General features: G+C 41.0%; 1 protein-coding gene across 2 annotated transcripts in view; it reads left to right on the forward strand.

The window, feature by feature from the left end:
* The window catches only part of SLCO5A1 (solute carrier organic anion transporter family member 5A1), a 52,619-nt gene that overhangs the window by 24,083 nt on the left and 8,509 nt on the right, over positions 1–20,027 (forward strand). Inside the window, exons 2-5 of one of the 2 annotated variants that reach the window (XM_056854063.1) lie at positions 5,385–5,517; positions 7,862–8,085; positions 16,369–16,533; positions 19,090–19,288. In XM_056854063.1, coding sequence (XP_056710041.1) covers positions 5,385–5,517; positions 7,862–8,085; positions 16,369–16,533; positions 19,090–19,288 — 721 coding nt within the window. The remainder of the gene's footprint in view (positions 1–5,384; positions 5,518–7,861; positions 8,086–16,368; positions 16,534–19,089; positions 19,289–20,027) is intronic. The other variant, XM_056854064.1, reaches the window with a different exon arrangement.

Below are 20,027 nucleotides of genomic sequence, written 5' to 3' on the forward strand. Positions count from 1 at the left end.
TCATGCTTTGCTTCGCATTTGTTTCATCTGTGTTTCAGATTTCTGCTTGTTTTCAGATTTCTTCAATCCAAATCCTATTGCATTGTTTATTGGATGTTTCATTCTTGTTGATCATATTGATTTACACTGTGCAATCAGCCTTGAGCCTCAGTGAGAAAGGTAGACTATAAATAATGTGAATAAAAAATAAAATTTAATTTAAAAAGGTCCCAACAAGCTGAAATATTCGAGCCCTGGAAGTCTGTTTGCATTTGCATATTTTTGAACAGTTTCATTTGAAAATCTTTCTTCAGAGCAGTGTGTTGACCTACCTCCCAGTCATTATCATATATATAAAATATCCCCCCCCCCTCAGTCTTTGTTCATGCTGGATTCCCACTCTGGTACACTCTCCAGTCACTTAGGTAGTGCACATTCAGGTGCCAAGCATGATGAAGAAATGCAGGAAGAAAACATCCCTGTGCCCAGAAAACAACGTTTTTTCCCCCTTGTGTGGTCCTATGTCATTACTCTGAGGCAAGCCAAGGGAAGGCTTTGGGGTCTTATTCTGCACCACAGGAACCAAGATCAGTTTAATTACTTCCTCACTGCAGAGGAACGGCCTTGGATGTCCATAAGCTTTCTTATTCCACCTGTCATATGGATGAGCACTGCTAGTTTCCTAATAATAGTGGAAAATACAGTAAATAGCAGCAGCAGCAAGAAGCGTCCAAGGCATACTCAAATTTCATGGTGGAGTTGTACACAGATGCAATGTCAGTAGTGCGTGGCAGTGTCCTACTTCTTGGAGCAGAGACAGACCTACCTAGCAAACACATCAGGCAGAGAAGGATGGATTTCCCAAATCATTCTGGAAACCAAGAAGAGTATGTTTCTATAATATCTCTATTTCCATTCTTATTTCCATGCTCTGCAACTGAACCCCACCCCAAGCCTCAAAGCCATCTCTCAGTGATGGTAGCTAAATCAGTAGGCATGGGTGCTCTCACTTTCTCCTGAGAGAGTCCCATGTTGTACTTCATGGTTGCCTGTTAGTCGGGCCCATCCCACTCATTTAGAGCAGAGGCCAGTTTACAAGGGACACCACATGCACTATTGCTGTGGAATGTGAGTTTGTATTAGGGTGGCCAATCTTCAGGTGGTGGCTGGAGATCTCCCGCTAGTGTAGTTGATCTCCAGATGACAAAGATAAGTTCACCTGGAGAAAATGGCCACTTTGGAAAGTGGACTCTATGGCATTATACACCATTCAAATCCTTCCCCAAACCCTGCCCTCCTCAGGCTCCACCCCCAAATCTGCAGGTATTTCCTCATCCAGAGCTGGCAACCCTAGTTTGCATGATTTGTGTTTGTTTCTTGACTAGTCAAACTCCATTTCATCAGAAATATTTATGGTTCATCAGCAATTTAAGTGGTCATCCCATGCCTGGGTGTAAACTATTTGTTCTTCCTAATCCCAGTTTATGCACTAAAGAGTTAAGCATTAGGTCTGTCTTTTAAAGCGTCACAGTGTTTAATATTGATATTGCCAGTAAGGTATATTTACAGAAACTTGGAACCTTGAAAGCATACAGTACCTTTAAAATATTTTTAAGATTTTAGGCAGCATTCCCATCTCTAATGGAAAGGAGCCTGCATTTGTTATTTTTATCGCCACAGTACAGTAATTCTGCTTACTGTGAAACTAGTCTTCAAAGTCAGTAAGCATACATCAAATAAATGTTGCATTGTGTCTGCATGCGCTGAACAGCTGCTGCATGTTCTGGACTTAAATGCAGAAAGCTTATAGAAGCAACATCAGAAGAACTACTAAAATAGTTGTTCTGAGTTTTATTTTGTAATTCTTGTACACTTTTTGGGGGGAATTGAGCTCAAGTGGAATCAATGAGACATAGCTTCAAGTAAATGTTTAGGATGCCGTTAGTTCTTCCAGTGGCTTCACAGTTAATGAATGCTTTCCCTGGGGACAGAATATGTAGCCTCTTAGCTAAATTTCAGAAATGTATTGATGAAGGTGTCTTCATTCCACCGGCCATTTCCATATTAACACTGGTGCTGTTCATCATTGTGTGTGCACATGTTAAGTGCCATCAAGTCGCTTCCCACTCATGGTGACCCTATGAATCAATGCCCTCCAAAATGTCCTATTTCTAACAGCCTTACTCAGATCTTGCAAATTGAGGGCTGTGGCCTCTTTTTTAGAGTCAATCCATCTCTTGCTGGGTCTTCCTCTTTTCCTGCTGCCCTCAACTTTTCCAGCATGATTGTCTTTTCCAGTGACTCTTCTCATAATGTGACCAGAGTACGATAGCCTCAGTTTGTCATTGTAGATGTAATTAATTTCATTGGTTCCTGCTGACTACCTTTTTTATTGATTTTTCAGCTTTTAATGCTTAATGTTTTTGATAGTTTATGTTAGTTTTTGGTGATTTAGTTGATATAACATACCATTTTAAAAATCATATTTCATTCTTTTGGGCACCTGCATGATAGAAAGGAAACTTAAAAAGTCTGGAGCAAAATAAAATTGCCAGGTGAATGGGCACTGACATCACATCCTTTTTTGATCTGTGTAGCAGGTGTTGGGGAAGACTTTGAGATTTGTTTCACATTTGAGTGCAGCCCAGTTCTGCCTGAGACCCTAGAGAGCCACTGTCAGTAAGAGTAGACAAAACTGAGCTAGTTTGGCCAATGGTCTTATTCGGTATGAGTTAGCGTTAGCTGTTGCTATATGCTCAGTATGTAACTATAACAAGCAATTTGCCAACAAAATCTTTTTGATTGAACATGCACTATTTACTAATTCAAGAACTGTAATGCATAGTTAACATTCAGAATCAGTGCAGGGAAGCAGAAAGCCCTTTGGCCACCATGTCAGTCTCTCCACATTGGTTTATAGGCATAGTGTAGTTCGTTAGCAGAAGTCTGGAAAAGAATGAGTTTTAAATCATGTCTATACAAATGTTCTGCTTAATGAAAAGCATTAAGGAACATGAATAATTCCCTTAATCACTTTGTGTTTGGAGGTTAGACATCTTTTTTAAAATCTTCCCTGGCTTTAATCCACAGAAAAAAAATCTCTGGCATATTGAGAAATGAATAAAAATTGTGCATATGGAAATGAAGGCCTATTAAATTCAGTCGCTGATTCATCTATGTAATGATTAGTTTCTCACTTGAGAGGAGGCTGTCCTGACACTTGGGTATTCCCCTTCCCATAATTCCTGGAGGCAGGAAGCAGGTTGCAATTACCTGTTGTCTTCCGTTCTTCTTCCTGCTGCTTCTCTGAGAGCATTGGTCTGAATTCATTCCATGGGTGTTTCTCTGTAGAGCCTTTATTTCCCTTGTGGTGTGCCTTGAATTCATGTATTCTTTTCTTCAAGCTTTTCCTTCTATCCTCCTGTGCTTACAAAAAAAAAATAGGGCAAGGGTACATTCCTTAATCCTCCATTGGATGCTTCTCTCTTACCAGAGGCCTGTTGCCCTCAGCATCACTGGAGTGATCACACACACACATATATCAGGATGGGCAATACTACCATCAAAGGGAATAATAAGTCTGATGCCTTTCAACAAGCAGCGGTGAGTCTCTTCCTCCAAGCAGAAACACACCTGTGTTCATTGAAATAAATCACTTTAGTGTGTCCCAGAACAGTTATGCTATTTGCTAAATGTTTAGCATACAAGACCAAGGGAAATGGGCACTTAATCAGAAGGTTTTTCAGAAACTGATGTTGCACTTCAGTCAATTCCCAGGGTCTTTCTTGGAACTCAAAAAGCACTGTTTTGAGGAAATTCTCCTCCCACTACAATGGCTCAGAAGCAGAACAAACCGATCTTGATGGTCCTGTGGCCATATGGTGTTCCTGTACATCTTTACCATAAAATAAAAGGAGGTGGAGCTGCTCCATGCTCACCCAAGTGATTTGGTTTTCATGCATTGTGGGGTTGACTGAGTAATCTCTTTGGGAGTTTCTGGTCCCTCTGGACATGTTGACAGCCCAGTCCACTATCCAGACTTGGTCTGACTTTGTTCTGTTAAGTGCTCATGACCAAGGGGTTCTTGAAGTAAGTAATCAATACCATATTGTCATCTCATAGACTCCGCACAGCAAGGTTGTATGACTGTACTTAGAAGAGTATACAGCTGATGGGGTAAGAGGAAAGGTGTTGGATGAGAGCAGTGCGTTCAGCCAGACAGGCTATCAGGAGGTGTGAGGCTCTAATCCTTCCGACACAAGTAGCAGCTTTGACTGCTTTTTTACCTTTGTGGGGGGAGGAGTTGCGTCCAGACACTCATACATTAAGTGGTTTCCTAAATTGGGACTGATTCACCCCTTGTGACCCATCACTTCCTTTCCTGGAGGTTCCATGTGATGCTACGTGCTTCGATACAAGCAGCTCTGGAGGCGGTCTCAGTTAAGTTGGTACCCTACAGCTCCTCTTCCTAGTGTCAGTTATCTCTGCCCAGAAGTTTTCACAGATAGGAACTGTGAATCAGGAAGGACCTATGTGGTTTTCCTATATTCAACTAGTAAATCTGCCAAGCAGATATTAGATGTATAAAAATAGTCTTTTTATGCCTTTTTATGTACTTTGATGCTTCAACCCCATTGATTTCAGTTTATAATACTAATAATTAGTATCCTAAGTGCTCCAGCTGTTATTCATACAGCGTTTCATCAATTCAGTCTTTTCCAAAGCTCTAACGATGGTACTTACTCCAAGGCTCATGGAAAGCCACAAAATGCAATTACCACCAACCAAAAGGGCCACATGACTGAAGTACAAGCTGTGTACCACCCCAAACACACACATACAATAATATAGGATATAACTACTAATATTGAATATATTAATATTAATTATAACCAGATTACTTCTGAACATGTAGGGTTGTCACTCCCCACCATGGTTGCACTTTGTGTATCTGCAATAAGAGAAAGGATTTCCATCTTGGCCTTCTCTCAGTTATAAGGAACAGCAGCTTAGGCAAAATGGTGAGATTTCAATTTCCAGGTTTCTTGGAGGACAGCAAGCTTCCTGTTGAAAAAGGGGCAAGAAGTTGCAAAAGTTAAATGGTCATATAAAATGTTTATCTTTTTTTAGAATGCATCAGAAATTGAATTTGCTGCTTAAGAATTTTTTTCAATGTAGTTGCAAGGGAATGGATTCATGGGGGGCGGGGAAGGAAACTGGGAACTGCATAAAGGTAAAAGTTGTCCCTTTTTGGGATGTACACCATGGCCGTAACTCACTCATTTTCCTTTCTTCTGTTGTGTGAAATGTTGGTGGTGCTCTAGTCTGGTTCTCTGATCTTACTGTGTTTGTGATGTGGTACCATTGATGTGTTCTGGGTGTCCTTTCCTCTTTTGTTTTTACAGCCATAATGTATGTCATGGGAGCTCTTGGTCCTGCAGCAGGATATTTATTAGGAGGAGTTCTTATTGGGTTTTATGTTGATCCTAGAAGTCCTGTTCAAATCGACCAGAGTGACCCTCGATTCATTGGTAATTGGTAAGTTGCAATATTTTGTTTTTTAATGCATGAGATTAGCCATTGATGTAGGATTCATGGCTAGCTAACGAAAGTGAATAAGGCATGTTCAATTAATGTTGTGAACCATGGCGCTGGCACAGTGCTGGATCACACTTGTCATGATTGAAGGGGCATAGGAGCAACTGGAGATCCTTCGAAAAGGATTAGAGAAATTAATGGTAGATATTGACAGCTACGTCATGATAACTAAATGGAATTTCTGTGTTCAGAGCCAGAATGCTTCAGAGTACCAGATGCTAAGCGCAAGCATGAATGATTATCACCTTCATGCCCTGCTAGTAAGTTTCCAGAAGTATCTGGCTGGACACCATTGGAAATGACATATGGTGCTAGGTGCAGTGAAGTAAGCCAATTCTTACAATCTTCTAGAAAGCTGCTTTAAAGCTCTGGTCCACTGGCCAAGAATTTGATGCTGTTGTTCTAGTAGTCTCAGATTTTTGTTTAATCATTCTTATTAGTCTTTTGGAAAGCCCTCAGTGGCATTCTTGGAGCTCACAGGCAGTCTTTTTATCCAGGCACAGAGCAGGGTGTGGCCTGTTTACATTCAACAGTTTAATAGCCTCATGGACCATCGGGCAATTCAGAGCTTGTCAAGTACAGAAGCTCTGCCGGTCTTAACAGAAAGTGAGTTGGTAACAGCTGCAGCTACATAAAGGAGTAGCGATAATTATACAGAGTCACAGGGAAAGGAGGTACCAATTTAACTATGGTGAAAATAGTGGAAGTCTTAATATGTTGCAGACAAACTATAATCTGTTTGTTACAAAAAACAAGTCTGACCCAGTTGGGTTGTCATATTCCTTCCATCTCTGATCATGTGTAACTCAAATATTAGAACTTTCTGGTTCGTGAGAAACCACAATTCATTGTGACATCCCAATTAGGCAAAATGTCAAACTGTGCCTTGTTCTCTTGCTTACAAACCAGGATGCTAACCCATGGTTTGTAAACAATTGAACAGCCAAAACTTGTCATTTTTTAATGATTCTGATGGAAATAATTTACAGAATAATTACATTTTTGTAATGCAATCTTTTATTTCGTATGTATAAGATAAACTACAGATGTGACTGCTTGCTCTGCTCACCAGCCTGGTAGCTTGCTGTCCTCATGATATATAACAGTAGTTTGAATACTGAATGAGCAGTTTTGCTTCCTGCTAAAAGAGTTTCAGCAATTGTAGATGAAACAACGGCACGACAAATCATCCTTTTTTTGGCAAACTGTAGGCAAAATGCCATACTCTGCCTTTTTTCCCATTGAGGACCCAAAGTGACATACGTTGTTCTCCTCTCTTCCATTTTATCCTCACAACAGCCCCGTGAGGTGGGTTAGGCTGAGAATGTGCGACTGGACCCAAGGTCACCCAGCCAGCTGCTGTGAAAGAAGTGGGATTTGAACCTGGATCTCCTAAATCCTTGTCAAACACTCTAACCACTACACCACACAGGCTCTGCTAGGTTAGAGAAGTTGTTAAACTCCCTCTGTCTCCCCCTGAGAGGATATGTCCCACCATCCCTGTCTGTGCCATCCCTTTTTTGGCTTCTCTATGAGTAAACTTTTCCTTCCATTGTAAATAGCAGAGGAATGTACTGGAGCCAGTCTATGCCAGTATCTTCTGATCCCCTTCATGTTTGGCATTGCAACTCCAACAATCATCCTGAAGCTGGTAGCCAGCTTGACATTCCTAGCTTCATTTTCTGATGGACCTTGCCACAGACGGACGGACGGACGGAGAGACTCATCCTTTTATTGTTATTATAGAGACCAGACTAACACTGTTTTCTGTGATGCAAAAATTAGGGTGCCTCCCCCCAGTTTTTAAGTGCTTTCCTTGCAAATATTTGCTTGGCTCTGATTCTTATGTATTGATCTGGCATCAAAAACATGCTCGTTTCCAAGGGCATTTTGTATAGCTGGATTTTTAATAACCCAGTCTTATGCCACCATCTTTTACTACTGATATTATCTGGTGTTGTTATTAATGATGATACCCCTGCTGGTTTTAAGATATACTCCATTGTATTCATACTGTTTACAAATCTGTTTTATCATTTTACTCTGGCTCTAAGATTTTAAGATTCTTGTTTAATTTGGTTTTACTGTTTGTATATATTTGATTTTTTATTATATATTTTGAAATTTTGGTAAGCTGTGTTTTGAACACTCTTGAGAGTTGCATAGTAAAAATCTTTTAAAATAGATATAAGTTACAGAGTATGATAGCCATTTTGTTTTGTCCCATGGCTGTTTGCATTATACACAACATACAAGTTGCTTTTAAAAAATCTCCTTACTTTAGGTGGAGTGGATTCCTTCTTTGTGCCATTGCAATGCTCCTTGTGATACTCCCAATGTTTACTTTCCCAAAAAAACTTCCACCTCGCCATAAGAAAAAGAAGAAGAAAAAGATGAAGAACTCTGATATTTCAAGTGATGATGAAATTGTGAAAGAGAAAGCAAACAGCAAAAGCCAAACAGACAATGAAGTTCCTGCTTCAATGGGATTTGGAAAGAATGTTAAAGGTAAAATGTGTTTTGAATGGCATTTATTTTATTTTATTTATAGCCCACCTTTCTCACTGAGATGCAAGATGGATTACAGAGCATGTGCATGCACACACAGAATTTTTTTAAAGTTAAGTTATCATATAATATAGGACATTGGATGAATAATGCCGTAGGACTAGAAGTACAAAACTGAACAAAGTGAGCAACAAGGTGACCATGCAGTAAAAGATATATAATAAACAATGCAACTGAACAATGCACTAGCAGTTGGAATATACAGTTAAATGACAGTGCGACCAGCTGGCTGCTGAGGTCATCATAGTGCAAGCAATGCAGAATGTGATTATAAGGAATAGGCAATGCAGTACCCACTCCCATGTGAAGGCACCCTTCCAGACCATTCTGTCCTTCTACAGATCAATTCTACTGTAAGAATGCCCTCCTGAACATTTGTGTTTTGCGCATTTTGCAGAATGATAGAAGCTTGGGAGCCTTCCTGACCTCCTCAGGCAGGCTATTCCATAAAATGGGAGCCACCAGAGAATGTATGTGAGCGGGTGGTTGCTGATCTTATCATTCTGCTTGAAGTAAGCTTTAAAATAAGAGCCCCGTGGCGCAGAGTGGTAAGCTGCCCAATGGAAGTTGGTTTCAGGTAGCCAGCTCAAGGTTGACTCAGCCTTCCATCCTTCCGAGGTCAGTAAAATGTGTAGATGACTGGGGAAGGCAAGGGCAAACCACCCTGTAAACATAGTCTGCCTAGTAAACATCAGGATGTGACGGCACCCCATGGGTCAGGAATGACCCAGTGCTTGCACAGGGGATTACCTTTACCTTTAAGCTTTAAAATATTATGTTGATACGTTCTAAGCTCCCACTGTGGAGCATAGTAACAGAAGCAGTACTGCAAGTATGGGGGTCCAGGGCCATGAAGGCAGCCTTGTAGGTCATAAACACTTCCTTGAATGGAGCCCAGTTGCTGATCAGTACCCGATGGAGTGATTGCAGGATGAGTATGACTTGCACGGTCTGCCTAGTACTAATTGGGCTGCCGCATTTTGAACCATCTGGAGTTTCCGAGTTGACTTCTAGCGAAGTTTAGCCTTGATGTAATCATGGCATGTATCCTTGCGGCAAAATCAACTGAGTCAAGGTAGAGAGCCAACTGCCAAGACAGGTGAAACTGTGTATTATGTTCTCTACAGCTGCTCAGTTGTGTATGGACTTTTTGTGTGCATTAATATCCCTCTACACATTACCCTTCCCCTTGCCGTCAACACACCAAGACGAAAATGGTCACGATCCACTCCTTTTTTTTGCCGTCAACTCAACAGCTGACTTATGGCAACCCCGTGGGGTTTTCAAGGCAAGAGATGTTCAGAGGTGGTTTGCCATTGCCTGCCTCTGCGTCATGACCCTGGTAGTCCTTGGTGGTCTCTCTTCCAAATACTGACCAGGGTTGACCCTGCTTAGCTTCTGAGATCTGATGAGATTAGGCTAGTTTAGGCTATCCACTCCTACCTCTATGCAGTTACTGGGTTGTGAGCATGGTGTCTATATGTGAACGCTCCAGCCCCTCCCCTCTGAGACACGTGTATACACTCCCGCCCCGTGATACGGAATGTTTAGAAGACAGCATCCCCAATCACCAGGAGAGAGAGCTTACGTGCATACACTTCTTCTGTGTGTAGGTACCATCATCAGCTGGTAATCGGCTGTAGGTGGGAGGCAGAGCCACCACATTCATTCCCACTCTCCCACTTACTGCAGTGACCGAACAAGGGGAGGGGTCATGTGTAGCAGGTTATAGTATAGTTGGATCCCAGGCACCAAGAGAAAATGCAGAGAATGAGCTTTAACTGAGAAGACCTTCAAGTGGTGGCCACAAGGTATATGATGTACATCCATGGAGAATAAGCAAGCCAGAATGATAGTCCTCAGTGTTTAAGAAGCACTGGTGTAGATCTGTTTGTTCGTCTTGAGCCATAGGATAGTCCAGCAATTCCAAACTCATACAGAGGAGCATGCTGTGAATAAATTGCCAATGTGGATACCCATTTACCCAAATACCTGTCCACACACAAAAGGCTGCTGTCTGTGTCAGTATGATTTACTGCTTGCCTCCTTATGAGTGAGTGCTTTGATCCTCTGTCTGCATAATTAGTTAATTCATACTGCAACCCTGTGCAGAGCTGCTCTAGTCTAAGGCCAATAATTTCACTGTCAATAACCCTGATATGGTGGACTCTAATCTGGAGAACAGGGTTTGATTCCCCACTCCTCCACATGAAGCCTGCTGGGTGACCTTGGGCCAGTCACAGTTCTCTCAGAACTCTCTCAGCCCACACAGAGGCAGGCAATGGCAAACCACCTCTGAACATCTCTTGCCTTGAACATAAGAAAAGCCATGCTGGATCAGACCAAGGCTCATCAATTCCAGCAGTCTGTTCACACAGCGGCCAACCAGGTGCCTCTAGGAAGCCCACAAACAAGACCCTCTAGGAAGCCCACAAACAAGAAAAACCTACAGGGTTGCCATAAGTCAGCTGTGATTTGATGGCACACACACAACCCTGATATGGAGATTTAATAGGAAAACATTTTTATCAGAGAAGACTGCCTGTTACTTCTCTTTATGTCATTGCTCTGAGCTTCCTGTTAGGGACATGTACAGAACAATACAGACAAAAAGGAACCAGGCTCCTCTATAGATGAGTCATCCATGCTAAAAATGAACCTTTTGGGATAATATGTTTCTCCAATTTTAATTCAGAAAAAGTGTGCCTTGGGTATAAAACCTTGATTTAACAGCATTTATGACGGTTATTGTATTGAGGGTCCATGCAGCTGATATTGTCTCTTAGGCTTCCAGCTAAAAGATTTATTTAGGTGTATAACGATTAGTAATTTTATTGGAGCAAGGTTTAAGATTATACAGTTCCTATTAGCTTGTGCTGAAATTTCCGAAGGCAGCGGATGCTTGGTTATGACATTGAAGATTGGGTTGGTGGGAAAGCTGACGATTCTTATTTTTCAATCCACATGTGATTATGTCTCTGGAGTTCCAGTGATCTCTGGCCAACTCAAGCAGTTTTTCACATTGAGTGCTGTTTGGTAATCACTGCACATGCCATCTGCTCAAGCATAAGACCTGTTTAGGCATTACCGTTCTCACTGTCTTTTGCACAGCTGAAGAGTACAATGACGCTTCCCATCACCATGTTAGCACCGGTATCTGCTTCCTCATGTGGATGCTTTCCATGATAAACGCCCTGCATAAAAAGATAAAGATAAGTTTAGATAAAGATAAAGTTTAGTTCCTTTCAGATAAAGTTTATTTCCTAAAATGATATATGGGACAGCTGGTATCATGGCTAGCATCCAGACACTGTTATGAAACTGCCAGGTTCCTTCTAGCTTGAGGTCCAGGTGGAAATTACACAGCAGTTCTAGTTGGCCTTAATAGGTTAGCTTGCTCAGCATGAGAAGTGTGAGGTTTAGTAGCCCCAGTGTGGTTGCTGTCTCCTTTATTAATAGATATTAATGGATATAACATGAGTCCTTGCTTTACTGTTAGTAATAAATAGAAATTGAGCGGTACACTTCTATTCAGAGATTTGCCCAGTCTAGATGATATAGTTGTGAATTTGGCATTATCTGTAAATTGTTTAGAAGTGTTGTAAGATCCCATACCGTTAATTTAAAAATCAGGTGGTAAATAACTCATTCTTCTAGCTGCACTGAGGGTAGAAAGTATCTTCCTTCCTGGATTCCACTGATCTGGCCATATTTATCTGTGCATCTATAACTTCAAGACCATATTACTTTAATTAACTGCATGTGGGCCTGCCCTGATCTGGATGGCCTAAGCTAGCCCGATCTCATCAGATCTAGGATGCTAAGCAGGAACAGCCCTGGCTGGTACTTGGATGGGAGACCACAGAGGTAGTCCAGGGTGGCTATGCAGAGGTGGCTACCCAAGCTCAAGGGTGGCTACTCAAGTTCAAATCTGTACTCTGCTGTGGCAGGCAATGACAAACCACCTCTATTTGTCTCTTGTCTTGACAACCCTCTGAGGTGGCTGTAAATCAGCTGCAACTCAGCAGCATTTTCCACCACCAAGTTTGAGGCTGACCTTGAAGATGATGTTAGAGCTACAGTTGCTACATGTCTATTGAAAGCCCAAATGTGGGTGCATATTACTTCCATCATGAAATAACATTGGTTACTTGTATGCTTAAAGGTTCAATTTAGTGCTGCTGTCGACTTTCATATTCTACAAAATCTGGGCATGCTTGTTTGAAGGACTGTCATATAGCTATAATGCTATTTCAGGTCCTTTGAGTTCCCTCCCATCAGTGCCCTCCTACAGATTATGAGGGGTTTTGTTCTGTGGAGAACACAGACAGGGATATAAATTCTTTTATAAAATAAATTCATAATATGCAGCAAAATCTAAGTTCAGTGCCCCATGTGTTGTCAAGTTTTACTTATTGCTAGTTTAAAATTGGAAAAATTCAGAGAGGCGAGGAAGGCAAATGTTAATTTTTCTATGCTCTCTGTTTCTTTTACTATTGTCTGCTCTTGTGTTATACCTTTGGTTTATAATCAAATACCTTACTGTTCCTAAACACTGAATTTTAAGAGACTGATGCTGTTCTCATAGCTGCAAATATTGTAATTTGTTCCAAGAGCATTGGAAGAGATTTTAGCATTTTTCAATTTTATTTCTATTGTATCTCATCATTGTATTTTATCCCATCATTGTAAATATATATTGTAAATCATTGTAAATATTATTGTAAATATATATAAAATCTTCAATGTGGCCCCATCTGTGGATACTTGAATCCAGAGATTGGGGCCATAAACGGACAAGACAGGTATTTCCACAAACCTAAGGGCCAGTAATACATTCTTAGCCTGACTTACCACAAAGGGTTGTTGTGAGGATAAAATGGAAGAGAGGAGAATGATGTAAGCTTCTTTGGATCCCCACTGTGGAGAAAGACAAAGTATAAATGAAATAGTAAATGTAGCTGAAGATGGGGTGGTGGTGGTGGCAGATAATAGTGGATGGGAAGGCGAAAAGGAAACAAAAAGGTAAGGATATGGGGCCTGCCAGAAGGAGAGAAATAGTATGGGGAGGGGAATGTAGGGGAAATAAGGTGTTCCCTGCAAATCCGTGCAGGTTCCCCACTGTGCATCTTGGCCAAATGTTTCCCAGGGAGAGACTGCCAAGTGGAAGGAAGGAAGGAAAGCTGAAGATGGGGCAAATAAAGGTAGGTTGGCTGCTGGGTGAGAAGGAAGCAGGAAAAAGGGAGAGGCTATGGGGGCTTTCAGAAAAGGGAAAGAGGAAATAGTGGGGAAAAGGACAATGAGATGCCCCCCTCAAATTCTTGCGGGTCCCCCACTTGTTTTAATATATTTTTGAACTAGACATATAATCCATTGCGATCTTGAAGCTGCTTACCGCATAAATCACTTTTTTTTAAATTGTGACAAAGCTCATCTACAATAAAAACCTAAAACCAACAACCCGAGAATTCAGCAGTATAATAAAATCACTCTATCATCCATCCAGAGTTCCAGATGATCTCCAGGAAAGTTCACAAGTCTGCTGAGTGTCAGACAAGAACTGATAGGCAAGGCTCCCTGGGGAACAAATACCAAAGGCAGGGAGCAAGCCGAGAGAAAGCTGTTGATCTTGCTTCCATTGCTCACACCTGCAACCATGGGGCTACATAGAGCAAGGCCTTCTCTTTATATAATGGAGAACGTATGGAAGAAGGTGCTCCTTCAGGTAGAATATTTTTCCAGTGTGACTGTCCTATGGCATAAACAATTTTCCATTCAACCTTCATCATTGTAATTCCTGTGCTGTTTGTTATCCTAGTGTTGGCATTGGCATGAAACTACATCATCATTTTGCAGGCATATTGGTGCAGTTTCAGCTTTACCTCACAATGTCACCTTTTTGTTTTGACATTGCAGCATCATAATTGTTCAGTTAGCAATTCTGCAGATTTAGCTGCCTAAAAAATAATCTCTTTCTTGCTCCCTCTCCCCCCCCCACACCTTAGGGATGTGGTTTTGGCCTGCAGTGCATCTCCATTATTTTATACAAAACATTATTTCCCCATAGCCTAAGAGGAATTCTTGTCTACTGTTTCTCTGTGACAGCTCTCTTCCACAAACCGTACAGGAAACGTCACCAGTGTTTCTTTAGCTGATGTCTGGCTGATTTGCAAGTGATAAGGCTACACTTAACTGCACTTAACTGTCATAAGGCTGGGATATACAATTGAGTGATTTTCTCTTCTTTTTCTGTCTACTCCACCCACTGCTGTTCTCCATCAGGAGTTAGACTACCTCCTTCAAAAGGAGGTAGCAGAACCTATACCTCACTTCTAAAGGTGCCTGGGTTTCTACTATCAGCACTTCACTATCCTAAAGAAGGATGGAGGTCTCAACTCCATCCTTGATGTGAGGGACATCAACAAATTAATCAAGATGAAAAAGTTCTAGATAGTGACTCTAGCTGTGTTCCTGTCTCTTCTCCAAGCAGGAGCCTGGTTTACACCTGTTGACCTTAAGGGTGCCTATATTCATACATCTGATCTCAACATCATCGGTTTCTGCAGTTTACTGAGGGAGATGCCCACTACCAATACAAAGTGCTGTCCTTCAGCATCTCAGTGTGCCCAAGGGCTTTCACCAAGTTTTTGGCACTGGTTGCAGTATACCCTTGGTTAAAACGGATCACAGACTTCTCATACATTGATGACTGGCTCATGAGGGAGTTTTCTCAATCCCCTCTCCTCCACCACAAGTGAAAAATAGTTATCCAAATGGTCCTTTATGTCAGGACATGCACATGAAGAGGGTCTCCTACATGTGTAGAACTAGAACATGGATTCTGGAGTAGGGATCATTTGAGTCTAGTGTTTACACAGTTCCTAGAGGACATAAGTCTCCCATGGGGAAAAAAAAACTGTTGGAAGGGAGACATATCTGTAACCAGCAAATGACCCTGTTTCGCTATCAAGACACAGAGTGGAAAAAGGGGAGGTGAAATGGTGGTAGCCATTACAGCAAGACTGAATTTCTCAGTGGCAATAGTACAGTAGCAATTTATGTGTAGCAATCCAGGAAAAATATTCATGTTTGCACAGTCGTTGTGTTCATTTGTATTACTTTAATGCCCAAGTAAAGTTATGTTTTAATACAAATTGTGAACCTCCAATATGGCTAGTCCAGAGAAATGAACCCAGAGAGAAGATAGTGTGAGGTTGCCCTAAATGGGGCCAAAAAATACAAACGGATAAACAGGAAAGGGTTTTCAGGATAGGAAGGGAAGGATTCCATAGCCAGGTGTGGGGGAAACTTAAGGCTGTCTGGCCAAGAGTCAGCAAGGGAGACACTAAGAGATGATGAGCAGAAAAAGCATGCTCTACTCTCTTGATAAGGAGGTCCAGTGATCATAATTGTAATTAAGGCACACCTGTAAAAAACTGCTGAAATGAGAAGTAATTTATTTTCTGGATTCCATGAGCCATACAATGTACAGCCCTACATGTTCCACCAAATGTATCATCACTTTACTGGTGATGGTGCTGAAGTTGAGATAGTGATGTTTAATACCCTGGAGCTGCCATGACCTTTATTAGACATGGTTGCAGACTTACATGAAAAAGACACAGCCATTTCTCTCATTTTAGTTTTCAGTCTCAGAATGTTCCCAGAAGTAAAACTGTAACATGGAAAGTATTTTATTAATTGGTCTATCCAAAAGTTAGGGCACCTTATGATCTTACACAGTCCTTATGATCTTACACTGGTGGTATGTTCTCATGCTCAGGTAATATGAGAAGCCGTGGACTTTTGTGAGGAATCTGTACTGGGGTTCCTGCCCATGATAGCATTGCTTCTGTTTACCTGAAAGTAAAAGAAGGAGCCCCACTAGTGGCCCCCACACCCCCAGCATCACATCTTATCCTTTGACATCAATGTACTGCTGAACGGCATACCTATACCAGCCACATGTGTAGGTGTGTGTGTATATATGTATATATATATATCCATCTCATTTTATAGTTTTACTTATGAGACTTAACTTGTGTGAGCACACTGTGAATGTTGGAAGCATTACATACAAAAGCGAGTATCTTTTGTATCCAGGTATTGGAACCCATAAGAAGAATCATATCGTAACTGCGTGGGCAAGCCAGATTGGTTTCATTTCCCATTCATTAGGTATAACATTCATGTGGCATTTTTGTTGTTGTTGTCATTTTGTAGAACTCCCAAGAGCAGCTGTCAGGATCTTAAGCAACGTGACATTCCTTTTTGTGAGTTTGTCATACACAGCTGAGTGTGCCATTGTTACTGCTTTCATTACCTTCATTCCCAAGTTCATCGAGTCACAGTTTGGCATCCCAGCTTCCAATGCCAGCATCTACACTGGTAAGGCTTTGCCTGTTAAACAGGACATTTTGTAAGGATTATTTTACAGGAAGAACACCAGTGGAAGGGCTTTCAGCAATGCTGTTCCCAGCTTTTCTTTTTAAGTTTGCAATCACTCTGGCATAATTTGAAATAATGTTTTGGGATGTCTACAGCATGCTAAAGCTTTCTTACTAGGGAGTGGGGAGGGGATGAGGGAGGGAATGTGCAAGCAATGCCAACACTATTCAACACTGGCCATGAACGGATTATTAACTGCTTAAAAGTTGTGGTTTTTTTTTGTTTTTTTAGTATTCTAGCATATCTGACTCAATCAGTAGTCAAATGGTCCATCCATATCATACTTTTCATCTCAGCTCTGACTATAAGTTATTCTTATTGGCACTGCTGTTAAGGTTATTTAAACTGAAGATTGTAAGAACATAATTGCTGATCTACATAAGACAAAAGGGCCATCTAATCCAGTTTTCTGTCTTCAGCAGTGACCACTCAGATGCCCCTGGACAGTCACAAGCAAGGTCATCCCATAATGTTAGAGAGGTGCTTCCTCTGCATATGGAGGTCCCAGTATCAGCCATTGTAGTCTATAGCTATTTGTAGACTTTATTTTCATTCTCTTGTCTCATAGATATGAACTCAATTTACAAAAAGACCTAAATTTTATCATTGGAAAAACCATGAGCACACTTCCATAGGGCATGGAGGTTGTGCATTATGTAACGTAAATAAAGGCTTTTTTGATTGACAGACCAGTACAGAAGCTTCCCCAACCCAATGAATGATGTTAATAAGTTTTATGGTGTACCCAAGAGCCATGATGGCATCATTGCCTGCCATTATGTGCATACTTTAAAATATAAAAGTCAGGGTAGATAAAACATTATACTGATGAATTCTTGTTAATGTCAGTCCCAGGAATGAGGTAAAAACTGAAAAGTGGATGTATTCTCATGGGCCAACTTAGATCACTGAAAGAGTTCTTTGTCAGTAAGGATATAACAAAAATATTGTTGTTCTTGGTATCTCTTAAAATGTTGAAAATGTGTGACTGGAATGTTATGGTTATTGAAGCTATGCTGTCTAAAAGCATTTTGATTCCTCAGTAGAAAAGCCTTCTTCCACCGCTTGTTTGGTTTTGAGCCACGGCCATTGACCACAGCCAAGGTTTGGTGGCATTTGGCAGTAGAATAGTTTGTCATTCCTGAATTATTGGTGGCATTCCTTATGAAAACCAGCTGCTTGGTGCCAGTTCCAATAATACTTTTTATCAACATAAGTCATAAGACCTGTCATAGTCAGATACACTCTGGGCTTCAGTTATTGCAGCTGTCACTTTATGCTGAAATACACAAACCCATTTTGAAGGCATAATATACAAATAATATCTGACTCAAATTATTACACAGGAAAAGAATTAGGAAAGATACATAAGCCAATTTTCTAAGATGACAAAACCAACGGAAGCATGCTGTGAGTAGCTGAACTGGTCTTCTGATTCAAGCGGCATGTATTCAGGCAGCAAATCACAAAGTCCTGGAAAATTTTCCTGTGGCAAAAATGGGCAGGAGCACCTAATTCTGCTAAAACCTATTTTGCCTAAGTGGTGGATCCAGATGGGTATCTTTACTAACCCATACCTTAGCCCCTATCTCTACTTCCTTTCCTTTGACATCACTCGAACTTTAAGCTATAACTGAGTTATCATGCATTGCTGTTCTTAAGCTTATTATGAAGTCCCAGTCCCAGTTTAGGACCAATCAGTTCCTGACTTATGCCTGCTGCACAGTTAATAGGTCTGACAGTTAAAGAGTTTCTTTAACAAGAAGCAGTTTTTTGTGAAGAAAAACAGATACAATATTCCAAGTAATATTGTTATGAAAATCTTTATTAAAATATTTATTGACAAGGTGGATTTGTTAAAAAGTTAGTAACAGACTTTAAGGTAATTCTCAGTCATATAGATTAAATGCCCAGTTTGACACTAAACTGTCTTATTTCCCATCTGAATTTCACACATTTTTCCCACAACACTTGGAGCATGTTTCATTCTCAGGCTAGCGTAAAAACAAAGCAATATTTCTGTTTGTGCCTAACAATACTTTTATTTATAGTGTTTCTGCCGTCTCTGGGAAAATCATAAGGAGGCTTTTATTAATCCTTTGACATCATCGCAGGGTACTTAAAATTCTGACACTTGTTTGCCTGGAGAGAATTAGGCCTAGTTCTCAGAGATAGCAGATGAGCTGGTAAATTTGTGCCTTGGCCTATACCACTTTCAGTTGCAAGACACGGAGAAGGCTGGAGTAGAATCTTTGTCTGACCAAAGATAACATTTTACATGTAGGGAATTTTAATGTTTGCATGTAAAGTTTTGCTAGAATTTGTGCTTTTCTACCTGTGGTTTGAGTGCTGCACATTGTGCACTGTTTGCAAAAAGTGGGCTTTAATCAACATCGTTGATAGGGTGGAAATGTTATAGCATCACTGGTGGTGAAAATCTTTTTTTTTTCAGTGTTCACAGTAAATATTTTTATTCTATCCTTTCACCTAAACCAGGTGTGATCATTGTCCCAAGTGCTGGTGTTGGTATTGTCATTGGAGGGTACATTATTAAAAAACTCAAACTTGGTGCCAGAGAGTCTGCAAAACTGGCGATGATCTGCAGCGGTGTGTCTTTGCTGTGCTTTTCAACACTCTTCATTGTTGGATGTGAAAGTATTAATCTAGGGGGCATTAATATTCCATACACCACAGGGTAAGTGTCTTTTTGTCTTTTTTGTGTTGTGCATTTATAGAAAGGTAACAATGATTTTGTAGTGCTTTACAGGAGCGTCTTAAGAAGAGTTACTGACTTTTGTAGACTGCACCGCCTGCTGCCTCCGAGCCCATATGGACTCTGGAGGCAGCAGCAGCAGCACAGAGTTGAATATTGGGTCTGGCCAGCAGGTAAGTGAGGGGGACAGGGAGGGAGGAATTCCTCCCATCTTTTTTTTTTTAATGGCGGTGAGGCTGAAGCGACCTGACAAATGCTAAAAAAATTCAATATTATTCGGTATCTGCTTTTTGGCTCCCTTAAATCATTGCCATTTTTTTCTGGAGAACCCCCCCCCCCTGAAAAATACTCTGGGATTTTTTCCCAGTTTGGCTTTGCTGAATGCACACCCCTAGCTATGACAATTCTGGAAGCAGACCTTGTGATAATGGGAGATAGCCCAGGGAAACTGTACCATATGCCTCCCATTTATCTGTCTTGTGTTTTGGGCCTTACCAAAGAGACTGATTTTTCTTCTCATGGCTATAAGGGTCCTAGCATGTGTGTAGGTAGGGTTGCCAACTGCCAGGTAGTAGCAGGAGATCTCCTGTTATTACAACTGATATCCAGCCGAGAGATCAGATCACCTGGAGAAAAATGGCCGCTTTGGCAATTGAACTCTATGGCATTGAAGTCCCTCGCCTCCCCAAACCGCTCCCTCCTCAGGCTCTGCCCCAAAATT

Source organism: Euleptes europaea, chromosome 8 (assembly GCF_029931775.1).
Source record: "Euleptes europaea isolate rEulEur1 chromosome 8, rEulEur1.hap1, whole genome shotgun sequence".
Taxonomy (NCBI): Eukaryota; Metazoa; Chordata; class Lepidosauria; order Squamata; family Sphaerodactylidae; genus Euleptes; species Euleptes europaea.